Source organism: Lonchura striata, chromosome 27 (assembly GCF_050655825.1).
Source record: "Lonchura striata isolate lonStrDom1 chromosome 27, ASM5065582v1, whole genome shotgun sequence".
Lineage (NCBI taxonomy): Eukaryota > Metazoa > Chordata > Aves > Passeriformes > Estrildidae > Lonchura > Lonchura striata.
The window spans coordinates 10,030,913-10,045,319 of NC_140729.1; the positions used below are offsets into that span (position 1 = coordinate 10,030,913).

General features: G+C 47.4%; 1 protein-coding gene across 3 annotated transcripts in view; it reads right to left on the minus strand.

Moving 5' to 3' along the window:
- NSF (N-ethylmaleimide sensitive factor, vesicle fusing ATPase) overlaps nt 1-14,407 on the minus strand; it is a 77,739-nt gene that overhangs the window by 34,157 nt on the left and 29,175 nt on the right. For all 3 annotated transcript variants that reach the window (XM_021539884.3, XM_021539885.3, XM_085562057.1), the window contains 3 exons: nt 13,944-14,051; nt 13,269-13,344; nt 8,668-8,823 (listed from right to left, as the gene is read on the minus strand). In XM_021539884.3, the coding sequence (XP_021395559.1) occupies nt 8,668-8,823; nt 13,269-13,344; nt 13,944-14,051 (340 nt within the window). The remainder of the gene's footprint in view (nt 1-8,667; nt 8,824-13,268; nt 13,345-13,943; nt 14,052-14,407) is intronic.

Sequence of the window (14,407 nt, forward strand, 5' to 3'; positions counted from 1 at the left end):
AGTGGGAAGGGACCCACAAGGAGGATCCAGTCCCAGCCCAGTAATCCCAGCCTGTGGATCTCTGGAGTGGTGTCCAAAGGCTCCTGGAGCTCTGGAAACCTTGGGGCTGTGCACATTCCCTGGGGAGCCTGGGCAGTGCTCAGCAATTCAAGATTAATTCAATAAAAGAAACATAGAAGCCACAATGAGCACCTTCGCTTGGGTTTTCCACCCCAAATCCCACACCAAGGAAGGTAAAAAGTCCACAGCACCACAGCAAAATCATCCCAAATCCAACCCCAAACCCTCTGGAAAACCCCAAATGAGATTGGAAATTGATAAAATCTCAACTTCCCACAGCTATTCAATATTAAGTCAATAAAAGAAACATAAAATCCACACTGAGCCCCTTCCCTTCTTCTCCCTAAGGGCAAAAAATCCATGACCCCACAGTGAAATTCCCAAATATCCAACCCCAAGCCCTCTGGAAAACCCCAAATGAGGTTGGAAATGGTTAAAAAATCAACTTTTTGCAGACCATTTGCAAGGGTTCAATATTAAATCAATAAAAGGAACATAAAATCCAGATCATCACCCTCCCCCTGTGGGTTGGAGCTTTGGGTTTTCCTCTCCCAAAGGCAAAAAATCCATGACTCCACAAGCAAAATCATCCCAAAAAATCCATGACTCCACAGCAAAATCATCCCAAATATCCCAAATCCTCTGGAAAGACCCAAATGAGGGCGGAAATGGTTAAAAATTCAACTTCTCTGGGGGAAAGCACTTATCCCTGATACCCAGCCTAACCCTCCCCTGGCACAGCTCCAGCTCTTCCTTGGGTCCTGGAGTCCTCCTCAGAGGACTACCCTGAGCCCAGCAGGGTCCCTGGGCAATCCCCCAGCCTCACCAGCTGAGCTCAGCCCCTGCTGGGCAATCCAAGCTCCCCTCCCTGAGCCCCGAGGACATCACTGACCCCCCTCTGCAAGGCTTGGCTGCCTCTGGATGGGCAACATTGAGAGCAGGGTCTGACTCAGGTGGCAGAACATTCCTGAACCCAAAGCAATTAGTTCCTCTTCAAATAAAACTGCCACCAGTGACTCCAGCAGACATTTCCCTTTACAGCCACGTTCACCTGGCTAAAATCAAAGTTTTAAGGACAAGCAGGACTTTATTAAAATAGACAGGTGATGACAAATCTCAAATGTTACCTCTCAAATCACAGTGGGATCCTCTGCACCACACAGGAATTTTGATTAAGTTTATCTCCCCTCTGCTGATTTCACCAATGTGGCCCAAATGTCAATACTATTATGAGAATCTTTCTAAACACAAATTACAGCTGTGCAGACATCACCAACCAGTTCAGCTCATCATTTGATGAGCTCCAAAAAAAGGTCATTGCTGTAACCTGATCCTTAAATTATGCCATTCAATGACAGTTAGAGGCTGAATAGGGACATCAGCAGGAACTCAAACATACAGATATGGGGAAAAAACATGAGGGAAAGTTCATAAAAACTGCTGAGAATGGGAGAGATACTGGTGTTACCAATGGAAGTCAAACTCTGTTTTGACACAGAATATCACCTGCCCAAAGACAAGATAAAGTTTATTTGTTCAATTCTCCCTCTTCAATTTATTGGAGAGATCAGAAGAACTGATTTAGTGTAACAGGGATTTTCTACTTGGGAGTGTAATTCCCCTTTTAATTAAAATCAAAGCATTCTGGTGTGATTGGATCACTCGGATGCACCACCAGGAACCTGCATGGATGGTAAGGCCCCAGCACAGCAGGGAGATGTTTATCTCTGCACATTCATCTTGGGGCAGGTTACAGGAAGTTCAGGGTTCCCAGACTTCACCTGCCACACAGGCAAAATTTCCCTAAAAGTAGAGCTGGGTGGAATTTCCCTCTCCTCTCATGCTGTAAGCCCAGAGTGTCTGCTTTGAATTCAAAGCTGGGGCAGGGAAAGGGCCACACCTGAACCAGAATTTTTATTTTCTCAATAGCCAGAGTTTTGATTTATCAAATATTTTGCCACTGGAAAGAGAAGATGAAGTGAAATTCTCCACAGACCTTTGGAAACTGATTCCTCACCACATCCCACTGGCTCTGAGGAGCACACATCTATCAGGAGGCAATAATGAGATTTATGACAAGAGCATTTATCCATTTCTGAGGGAATGTGCTAGAAATGAAAATAAATCAGCGTCTTAGAGAGACACTTCCAACAGAATGCCTCTGGCTACAAAAACAGCATCAGGACGCTCCAGAAAAGGGATTCTGGTAAGAGTATAAACAAACAAAACCAAGCACTAAGGGAAGTCAGCACAGTAGCAAAGAGCAAATGTCTCTTACCAGAGCTGCAGAAAGATCCCTAATTCCAGAGGAGGTTCTGTGGGAAGCTGGGCACAGCCAGGATGTTCCAGCCCCATCCCACCTGGATGCCAGTAACACAGATGCCACCAGCATTCCCTGCTTCCTGGAATAAAGCTGGATCACTCCCATCTGCTTAGAAAGCCAGCGTGCTGGGATGTGGGAATGCCTGCTGAACACTCCTGCCTTGTGAACACACAGACACCCCAGGGGCACAGGGACACCCCAGGGCTCCCAGCTGGGGACAAACTGGGGGTGCCAGACCATGGTGATGCCACCAACCAAACCCCCTGCAGCCACCTGGAGCAGGAGCGAAGCCCTCCCAAAACCAGATGCAGAAATTCCTTGCTGCAGGTTTGGTGTAAAGTCCCTTCCCCTCCCTCCAAACCATCTGCCACATTCCCATTTCCACATTCCTGTGTTAAAAGGGAATAATATTCCTTGGTGACTGTACAGAATTTGGAAGCCCCCTGTCTCATATCCCTCCAAGGAATGAAATCCTTCAAGTCAGTTCACTCTGTGTCCCCCCCACCCTCATGCCCTCCTCCAAAGTTTTTCCAGTTGTACTGCATCCCTTTTGACAAAAAGGCTGCATCCAGCAGCCCAACACATGAACAAATTGCACATCAGCTCCTTCACTTTCTTCTCCATCCCTGGGGGGATACCAAAGTCAATCTCTGCTTTTAAGAAGGGGAGGCAAGTGACAGATGTCAGGGACTTCTTCACTGTTCTCTCCAAAGGAAGAGTTCAGTGCCCAGACTCGGCCTGGCTGGCCCTGGATCCAGGAGCCTCAGGGCAAGCAGAGCACTTCAGATTAAATCCCACTGGAAGGAGAAGAGCAAGAAAGCACTGGTCCATTCTCAGCAAGGAAGAAGAGTTAACAACAGCAAATGCTGAGTTCAAGCTGTTAAATACTTATTTACACCAGTGAAGAGCTGACACATTGTGTGACAGCTGATATTAATAAAAGTGACAAACGGGTAGGAACAGGAAACAGAAGCAGAAAAAGAACAAGGGACACAAGAGCCCACAACTGTTGGATACTGGCAGATCACTTGGGCATGAACTCCACCCAGGGGAACTCAGTGTGGGTGAAATCATCTCAAAGTCAGTGAGAATCTGAACAGGGTGGGTGAGAAACCAGGGGGAAGATGGTGAATGCCATCCCTGGTGTTATAAAGGGGAAAAGGGAGAGAACTTTGGGGTTGGACTAAATTGAGAGGTCCCTTTCAAGCTCAGCTGTTTTTTGACTGTGTTGTACAGACCTAGCACTAGCCTGATGGCTGGAAAATTCTGAAATAATGTCTTTTTAAGTAGGTAAAAGAAAACAAGACTACAAGAAGTAGCCAGAACAACGTTATTAGGCCAATCTGAGACAACTTCTCTCCAGGAAAACACAGGGGTCCCCACACAGAGGGTTTGAGGAAACAAAGCAAGAGAGGCACATTTAGACTTCCCTAAAGGTATAAATATATGTTGGACATCCTCCTAGACATGCAGGAAAAGCACAAGCTGAATGAAGTTAGAGCTGGATGAAAAGTAAATTAAACCCCACAAACTTTAAAGCACAGCAAGAAATGATCCATCCTGAATTTAGTGGCATGTGGTGCCTGGGAGATGGAACAGAACAGAATGCTCCAATTAAATCAGCGCACTGCAAAGCCAAGAGCTACAAACACACAGGCAGGATTAAATTCATCTGAAACCCATGTAACCTGACGCATGAGTTTCTAATTGGGGAGGAATAATGAACTGTATGTTGCAAAATAAAAAACAAAAAAATCATCCCTGTGAGGATTCTGGCCAGGCCCAGACAGCAAGGCACAGCCAGGACCTGCTGACCCAGAATGGATCCATGGTTTGGGTTGGGCAGCACAGTCCTGAGCAGGGAAGGGAGGAGGAATAATGATGGGTGATGTAGAGGTTATAGAAATGGCCCCAGAATCCCAGAGCTGCCCTGGAGAATGCTGGAGAGACAGGACCAGAGTGGATGGATGCAAAGGCTGAGAGCAGCACCCAGCACTGGGATACGCTGCCCAGCAGGGCCTGGCATTCCCACACCCCAGCTGAGGTTAGACATGCCTGACACTGATTTTTCATTAAAATTACCCTATTTTCAGAATAGCTGGGTGAGAACCTTTCCATCATTATTCTTCTCCTACAGTATCTGAGTACTTTGAGAACATTAATGCATTAATTTTTAAGGCAGCTTAACAGACAAGCCTCCACTTCAGACAGAATCTGCTCATTTCAATGTTCCCCTTGTGTTCTGTTGATACTTCACTTCTCCATCATGAGCTGGACTTCAAAATTACAGAGCTCTGAGACCAACTGATCCCGAGAGGGCAGGTCAAAAGCACAGGTTAAGATGATTCCCAGGAAACAGAAACCACCTTCAAAAAAATCTGATTTGGTTTATTTATGGTAGCAGGAGAGGATGGGGAATTTGGGTTCCATTTCAGTCTCTTAGAAGGAACATGACCTGTAACACCAAACATTTCTCTAGCTGTTATTAAACCATAACAACATGTCCAGGCAGAATTTGCTCTTTGAGGCCTCTACAACAATTAATGTGCCACAGGAACCAGAGAAATCCCTTCCCTGATGCAAGTCAAGACTGTTTCAAAGCTTGGGGACACCAGAGTGTTCTTAAACAAGGAAAGAGGGTCAGCACAAGTGTTTTGTTCCCAGGTCTGAGAAGGGATTTTACAGGTTTGTTGCAAGTTACAGCTCCAGGCACCAAATACCAAAAATGTTCTTCCAGGTGGCTAAATATCTGTTGGAGTCAGGGGGAAAGAAAAAACAACAAGAAGAGAGAAGACTGTTCTAGGCAAGAGCAGAAGCTGCTGAATGAGCTGGGTTTAAAGTCTCAGCAGAAAACCAATATCTACCATGGATGGGAAGAAAACACAACATTTGTCAAATGAACAGAGGAGCTTTAACTGGAGCAAGAGGATGCTCTGAGCTGCAGCAGAGAGTAACCAAAGCCAGACTCCCTTCACTACAGAGTGACACAGCTTCACTACAGAGTGAGGCATCCTGAAAGGGCTTGGAAAGGAGGAGGATTCCCTGGAAACATGGCTGGAAAGGGCTGTCCCTCAGGGAGAACTGACTGGTACCTCCCTCCACCAGTGCCATGACGTGTGAAGTTCCTTCCTCAGAAGTGTCATTCCTACGAGTGAGGCACTAAAATGTTTCCAGACACCTTCCTCAAACCTCATCCAGGTAAGGATTTAATTCCATTTGGCAGCCACAGGATTATCAGGAGTCAAGCATCAATCTTCCCTGTGAGGGTGGGAGTGCCCTGGCACAGGTGCCCAGAGCAGCTGTGGTGCCCCTGGATCCCTGGCAGTGCCCAAGGCTGGGCTGGACAGGACTTGGAGCAGCCTGGGACAGTGGAAGATGTCCCTGCCATGGCAGGGGTGGCACTGGGTGAGCCTTAAGGTCCCTCCCAACCCAAATCATTCTGGGATCCTGTCACATCACACCAACCAGGGAGCTGATCTAGCTGAACACTGACCCTATAAACTGTCTTTATTAATAGTACCTTTTGCTGCCAACTGTATTAGCTCCCTACAGAGCCATGCAAGCCCAAAGCCACGAGAGCAAGGCTGGGACATGCACAGATGGGAAAAGCAAACTGTCCCTTCCAGGCAAGGAGGGAGCCTGGGCAGGGTGAGTGCCCAGCTGGGGCTGATCTAACATTTCTGCTCTTGGATGAACCAAGGCTTGTACCAGCACACCAGTATTTCCCTCCTTGGATGATATGGTTAACTAACATTGATTTATGTGCTCCAAACCCAGAGCATTCCATGGAAGTTAGATAAACCACACACAAATTGCAAGTAATGCTGGAAGGATCTATAGAGCCTCTGTGTAGTTATGGACAGAAATATTTATTGCATTTGGCGTGGAAGCTGCAGTCTGGGAGCACTGGGCAAAAAACACAACTGGGTGAGCACTGCAGCACCAGGGAGCAAGCAAATTCCATCTTTTCCTTTCCCAATAAATTATTCACAAAGGTGAACAGCTGTCACACTGACATTTCAGATCTGAAATATAGTTAAGAGCAAGTTAAAACTAAGGCAAAGAAAATGAATGTCAGAAAGTTTTTGTTTTTTCAAATTTCAGATAAGCTCTTTAGCCCTGGGGTTAATCAGAGCTCAGGAGCTCTGCTCCCAGTCCAACTTCTTCCCTGAAAAATGTCTCTTTGTGCAGCCTGGGTGTAAACATGCACAGTAAGAGCATTTGTATTTAATGTAATTTAATGGGGCACACCTTTAATTCATTGCCCAGGGTAATCCAAATACCAGTGGTCCTTCACAGAATCTTTGTCTTCCTTTATTAAACACCAGTTATCTTCTACCATATGTGGTCCCAGCCAAGGGCTCTGTACTGCAGCCACAGAATCAGAGAATCATGGAATGGTTTGGATTGGAAGGAATCTTAAAGCCCATCCAGTTTCATCCCCTGCCATGGCAGGGACACCTCCCACTGTCCCAGGCTGCTTCAAGCCCCATCCAACCTGGCCTTGGACACTGCCAGGGATCCAGGGGCAGCCACAGCTGCTCTGGGTACCCTGTGCCAGGGCCTGCCCACCCTCACAGGGAAGAATTCCTTCCCAATATCTAACCCAAATCTCTCCTCTGTTAGTTTAAAACCACTCCCATTCTTGTCCAATCATTACCTGTCTATGTAAAAAAATCACTCTCCTCTGTTTTATAAGCCCCAATTAGGCACTGGAATGGGCTCTAAGATCTTCCTGGAGTCTTCTCTTCTCCAGGCTGAGCAGCCCCAGCTCTCTCAGCCTAGCTCCACGGGAAGACTTCATGAATGCACACAATAGCTACTTCAAAAGGTAAAAATATTTCAAGTACAGGAGGCTGGCAGTCAGCAACAGTGCTTTGCTGGACACCAGTGCCTCTGGGTAAAAGCTGTTCTTTCCACAGGCAGCACCATTTCTCTTATTTCTTCTCTCTGCAGAGCAGTTAAATATTTAACAAATCTAAGCATTTTATGTTCTCAAGCAGAAGCAGAGAAGTTGCATTTTGCCCAGAGCCACAAAACCCACAAGACCCAAGAGGATCCCCCAAAGGCCTCAGCTCTCAGATCAACAGGAATTAAAAGGCAGGAGAGAGAGAATCAGGCACTGGCTGGCCCAGCCCTGGGGTTTCTCCATAGTTCCTCCTACGTGTCCAAACCCCCAAGACAAGACTGAAGGCACATCCCAGGGAAGTTTACTTTGCATCAATTCCACAGGCACTGGAAGCAGACACACTCCACACACCCCCGCACAAACAGGATGTATCTTCTGATGGAAATCTGTTTTGTAATCAAAATCTTGATTGCTTCATTTGTGGGGAGAGGGAAGGTGGATCAGAAACATAAACATACACAGAAATTATACATCTATGGATTCCAAGTTCAAATAAGAGCCCACACATATTATATTCCAAGAACAAGGAGCAGCCAGAACATCCCCAGCCACGTTCTGTGACAGAATCAGACACCTGCAGCTGCACACTGCTTACTAAAAATTAAACCCTGCACCATTTATCTGCCTGCCAGCAGATGTTTACCAAGTACTGGGACTGCCTTTCCTTCCCTTGCCCCAAAAAGAGAAGTTATATTTAGAATCTGTGCTTTTATTTCACAGACTCCAGGACGTGCCCTGGCCTGCATCCTGCCAGCACTTCAAACCTGACCAGCAGAACTCATACCCCAGGCTGGGTTTACTGGGCTCAGGCTGGGGGGCACAGGGCTCATGGTGCAGCTGCCAGGAGAACTGGGATGTAAAAGAGATTATGGCAGGAACATTAAGACAAAATTTCCTCTGAGCTGCATGAACAGATCATGGCCAGGCAGTCAGGAACAGGAGCAGTGTCACTGCTATGGATAAGTGAAGCATTCAAGCAGGGAGGGTTTCACAGAACCGTGGGCTGATTTGGGATGGAAGAGACCTTAAAGCCCATCTCATGGGCAGGGACACCTTCCACCAGACCACGCTGCTCAGAGCCCCAGTTCCAGTTCCACCAGAAGAGAATCCAGTTAAATCATGTGTCTGATTCCTTCAGACATTCCATGTGCAGGGCTGAGTGTTTGTGTTGGGTTTGTCTCCCTTCCCCAGCCAAGCAACTAGAGTCCAAAATACATCTGGGAGCACCAGGGGAAGAAGAGGCTCTGGTGGTCAGTTGGATCACTCAGAAACTGCTGTGTTACACAGCACAAGGGTGTCAGCTGTGTCCAGCCCTCACACACCAGGACAGGCCTGCAGCCTGTGCCCCAGCCACACTTTTCCAGATTATACTCACCCATTTGCTCCACAATTTCAGGTGGGAAAACTCGTGAAGCAAAAGCTCTTCGGAAGATATCTGAGAATTCTTTATCCAGGCCTCCAATGCCCATTTTCTCAAAATTCCAGTCGGGGTTGATGATTGACTGCCTGTTCTCCTTGGTCTTTGATTTACCTACAAAAGCCAAGAAATGGTTTCAAACACACAGCCCAGCAGAACTGCAGCACACACAGCTACAGACCCCAGAAGAGCTCTGCAGGTCAGACCCCATCCCACAAACTCTGTGCTCAATTTCAAACGCTGGACAGAAGGACACACTGTGACAAGGACACAAGGACAGGACACCAGAGACCCAGCTCGGTAAATGATTCCCAGCCTTCCAACTGCTCACTTCAGGGGTTTCTCCAGCCAGGTGTTGTTCCTATGCATTGAAGAATCCACAGGAGATTTCTCTGCCACAGATCCACCCAGGTGCCCCTGGACCCACGTAACCTCAGCACCCAGCTCACGTGGCTGCTGCCAGAACCAGTATCCATCCTGTTCCAGGCCACGTGGGATGACAACAGGTTTGTCCTTCATCCTCCTCAGTCCTGCATCCTCCCAGTCTCCAGCTATTCTTCCCTGTGCAGCAGCAGCTCCACACTGGAACCCCTGTTCCTCTCTTCCTCCCATACCCTCTCTCAGGCTAAAGGACCTGCAGGTGCTGCAGTTTGGTTGTACCTTCAATACAGGTACAGAATGATGGATGCCCTGCTTTGTTCACATCCCTCTAGAACATTATGTGATCATTCTTAGTAGCCACATTTAACAGCTCCTGACAATAGGGCTCACACTGAACTAGATGGATGCAGCAGTCCCTTAATCCTGTCTGGGATGTGGGCCCTCTACAGCCATCAGTTTTACCCAGGTCAGGAGAGCTCTTCCTCCCACACATCATTTACAGTTTGTTGTAATGAATCTCCTCTGCCATTTCCTGCCTCAGTCACTGAGCTCAGTCAGAGCCAGCCTGGGCACCTCATTGCTCCAGCCTTTTCCCAGCTTATTCAATAATTACAATGAACAGCAAAGGCCCAGCAGAGATTCCCACTGAACTCCACTGACATCAGCTATTTCCTCCTTCCTTTTCATCACTCACTGACTCATGCAAGGACCTTCTCTCACACAGATCTCTGTTCTGATTCTTTCTTAAGAAACTTTGACAAAGAACTTTGCTGGAGGAGCTGTGACTATCAGCCCATGTCAGTGCCTGTAATGAACTCCAGTAGGATCATGAGGCAGGACTGCCCTTAGACAAGACAGGCTGGCCCTTCCTAGTGTATCACCCTTTTCCTCTATTTAATGCTTCGTTACAGTTTCTGTTGATTTTTTTTTTTTCTGTACAGATCTCAGGTTCTAAGATCTACACCACTCCAAACCTTCTTCCAAGAATCCCTTGGAAAAGAGCAGCACACTCACCACTCAGTCCCCAGATACTGGAGCAATTTGTAGCAAAGTTACACAGAACAATTCCTTTACAACTCAGAAGAACAAAGGCCAGTCCTGGCAAACCATCACAGTTCATTGTCTGGTCCACAACCTCTTCCAGAGGCACTCCAGACCCCTGAGCACAGGTCTGCAGCCCTTTAACCACCTCCTTTCCCTGCTGCTGATGAGCCTCTGGCACCACAGCCTCACAGAGCTCCCCACTCCCTCTGCAGAGGAGCTTGGGAGTCCTTAGAGTGTTCAGGAAGCAGAAAACAGGCACAAATGCTCCTGGAAGGATGCTGGCAAATCCATGTAGTCCCACCTCAGGTTTACTCAAGGGAGTCTATAAACAAGCACTGACACTTTTATCAGTCAGATCAACCTTCCACATGGCTTTCAGCATCCTCAGCCTCCAGGGAAACACACAGAAATCTGACAACCCAGAGAAAAAGCAAAGACACTGCTAATTATCCTTAACCACTGCAGAAATGGGATGTTTCCTTAGACTTGCACAGTGGTTTAAGGGTTGGCTCTTAATGGTTTTCCTAATGGAGGCCATTCCCACCCTAGAACACGACAGAGTCACAGGTGGCTTTGGGTGGGAAGGGACTTTAAAATCCACTCAGTGCCACCCCTGCCATGGGCAGGGACACCTCCCACTATCCCAGGTGGCCCCAAGCCCTGTCCAGCCTGACCTTGGGCACTGCCAGGGATCCAGGGGCAGCCACAGCTGCTCTGGGCATCTGTGCCAGGGCCTGCCCACCCTCACAGGGAACAATTCCTGCCCAATCCTAGCAAACAACAAGGCTGCATTTTGCTGCTCTGTTCCACAGGCTCCTCTAAGAGGTATTTCAAGTTCAGCCAGATAATGAATGAGCACCAAGAGTCCAGGAAGTACAGCAAACAGCATCTCTGTGTGAGCCCAACCAGACTCTTTAATCCTGGTCTAAACACATCTGGAATCAATATTTCAATTCCAAGGGCAGCAAAACAAACAAACAGGAACGTGCCTCTGGGTAAGATGCCAGGGACAGCCCAGCAGCACTGGGGACACAGAGCACCTACAGCCCTGCAGGAGCACCAATCCACAATTCCCCTGTGTTTATTATCCCAGGGCTGCACTCCAGCTTTTAGGTCAGACCCCTCAGCCAGGGCTGTTCCTGCTCCCACAGAGCTTGGCCTACACTCCCCCCTTCTGGCTGCACCTCAGCACAGTAACATTCTTGCAGATTGGATTAAAACCTCTTCCAATGGTTTCATAACACAATTTTATGCTAAACAGAACAAACAGAATTGGCTTTTTAAAAAATTATTACAATTCTTCTCTATTGAAATAATGCAGGCCCTTTACTGAAGGCAGAGCTCAGTGACACTCACTTCACTTTCATCTCCTCTCTCACAATTTAATTATTCAGAACTTTACAATTCCCCAGAGACCAACAAAGCACATTAAGCAGCTCTGCCTCAGATCAATGAGGAGATTAAATGAAGTACCAATTTGACAGAAGTAAATTGAGGCACAAGAAGCTCTTTTGTCTTGTCTGAAGACAGTGAAACAGAATCCTGGGGAAGGGTCCCTATTCCCAATGCAGCAGCTCTCCCACAGGACCACACGTGCCAAGAGGGATCCCAGGTCATTATATGGCTCTGAATATTAACCAGGCACAATCCCCTGCTGGCTGTGACCCAGTGAACAGGGTTATTTCACACTGCCCCCAGCTGTCCTGGCAGCAGAGTGAAACCTGAATGGGTGGAATCCCACAGTCACAGGTGGGAACTCACTGCCCTGCCCCTGCAAGCTCCATTTGGTGCTATCAACAGCTGTACCCTCGTTTGGATGCTTAATTACAGCCATCTCCAGTCTAGCCCACAGAGCTGTGTCAGGGTTTCAGCACAGGATGAGTGCTCAGACCAAAACTCTGGTGAGGTGCAAGGTGTGGTCACACAACAGCCTCACACCCTCCCACTGCCTGCAGCAACTGGGACACGGGAAGCAGCCACAGGACACAAAGTCCCAGCCCCAAATGTGGCTCTTCAGGGCAGCATCAAACCTCAGCCCCTGCCACAAGCTCCTGCAGTGCTGGATGAGCTGAATTCTCCTTTCCTAAGTGGCTGCTCCCCTCAGATGGTTTATTCCTGTAGCAAGTACTCACAGCACTGAGCACTTCCAGCCAAGCAGAGCTGTGCTTTGAAGCCTATTGCAAAAATAAACCTCATGTCTCCCTGATCTCCCTCCCAGCAGCCTGCACCTGCCACTCCTGATCTGGGGAACAGCAGCAGCAAAAGGAGGAGTGTCCTTAGCTCATGGATTCTGGGAGGAATGAACAAAACAGGGAAGAAAAACAAGAAAAAATTAAAATAGAAGTGTCTGTTCAGCCTTGAATCACAGCCAGAGCCACAGCAGCAGCAAGGGAGGGATCTGCAGCTGAAGCTTGGAAAGAGTCACCCGCCTCATTCCACTGGTAAGAAAGGAACAGCCAAAGGAATAGCAGGTGTTCCTGTTCCCCAGGAAGCCCCCACAGCCCCAGGGCACACAGGGCCACTGCAGGGAAGGGCCTCACTGCCCACTCCAGGGCCCAGATCCCACCACTCCAACTGGTGCCTCTAAGGAGCATTCCAGATCCAGCCCAACCCCTACAGCAGTTTCTTTCTAAAGCAATGTGTGGGGGACACACCAATTATTTCCTAATTTCTTTGATGGCCAAGTGTGATATTGCACACAGGAATTTGTTTTATTGAGGTTTTAGAAACTGTCTCTTTAAATCGCAGGTCCCAGCTGTGTGAATAAACTCCTGGAGGCAGCTACACACAACCCCCAGTGCTGTTCTGCAGCTCCCTTGGACTTCCAAAGAGCAGGACTTTGACATTTTGACTACACACATTAAAAAACTCTCAATTTCCTAATCTCTTCTCTTTTAATTAAATTTAATGAGAGAGCTGTTGGCTTGTTACTGTCCCTGAAAACATTATTCTCTGATGTTTGAAGAGTTAAAATATTTCAAACAGCTGCTGTCTGCTGGATCCACTCGTCCATTTGGCCTTGCTAATCTAAGCCTGGGAGTGAAGACAAACAACAACCTGGAGGCAATGAAGTCTCCTAGGCCTGAAAAGCAGAAGATCTCAAGCATTATTTCTCTGTGGGTGCAGGAACTCACCAATCAGATTGAGAGAGGAGTTCTCAGCTTTCTCAAAGGCAACTTGGCTGTTTCCAAGAACCAAACCAACCTCGATCTGCCAAGGGAAGGGACAGAAATAATTACATTAATTACCATTAGACCTAGCTTCAGACTGCTCCTTTGTTATCTCCAAGCACACCTCAGAAGGCAGGAAAAAGCAGCAAAAGCTCCACTTCAAAAGTCCTTGGGAAGAATGAAAAATACCAACCCCTCCTCTAAAACAAATACCACTGAATGGAGAAGCTCACCAGGTACAACAACCTGTCTGTTAAAGTTACTGGTTCAGTTCAAACCCAACTATTTTATTTCAGTAAGATCTAGCAAGCAAAGGAGAAAATAAAATCATGTACTTTCTACAGAAGGAAAAATCAAAATTGGACATATCTGGAAGACAAAAAAAAATTCAAGAGAGGCTGTTTCCATTACTTGGTAGTTAAAGACCAAAAGGCTATTCCTGTGTCCTCCCCAGCTTTGCAGTGTAGTGGAGGCTGCACTGAACTGCAAACAATGCTTTGTCTCCTCTGACACAGCAGATGAGCCAGATGTGTGACTTCCCCAAAGGCAGGTCACCTAAACTGCTCGTGCTAGCATGACCTGGTAGGACTTGCAGCTCTGCAGTCCCCAAGGAATGGACAGGAGTTCCTGGGAGCTCACCTTCTGCTTTTTGCTTGTTCCAGACTCCCCTTTGAGAATGCTGGGGTCCATGGCTTCCATGTCCTTCACCAACAGCCCAAAAAGCTTGTCATTAAAGCTGAACACCAGCTGTGGAAAGGGAAAACAAATCTCATTAAAGAAAGCTAAAAAGGATTCTGACAAGACTACTAAGATTTGAAGGGAGAGGCCTGAACACTAAGTTAACCACCCAGCAGCTCCCCTGGAGGCTTTTTCTTGGAAAGCTCTGGAATGCTGACCATGTTCTTTCCCTGCCCCAATATCAGAGTAACAGACCTAAAGTTACAGAACATGAAGTCAGCTGGAGAAACTCAAAGAAAAATTCTCCTTCCAAGAAAATCATCTATTCCCCTCCCTTCTCCCCAGCTCAGTGTTCTGTATCATCTGATGACATTTTTCTCTCACTTCAATAATTGGTGCTAGTCACGGAGAACAATTTAGCTCAA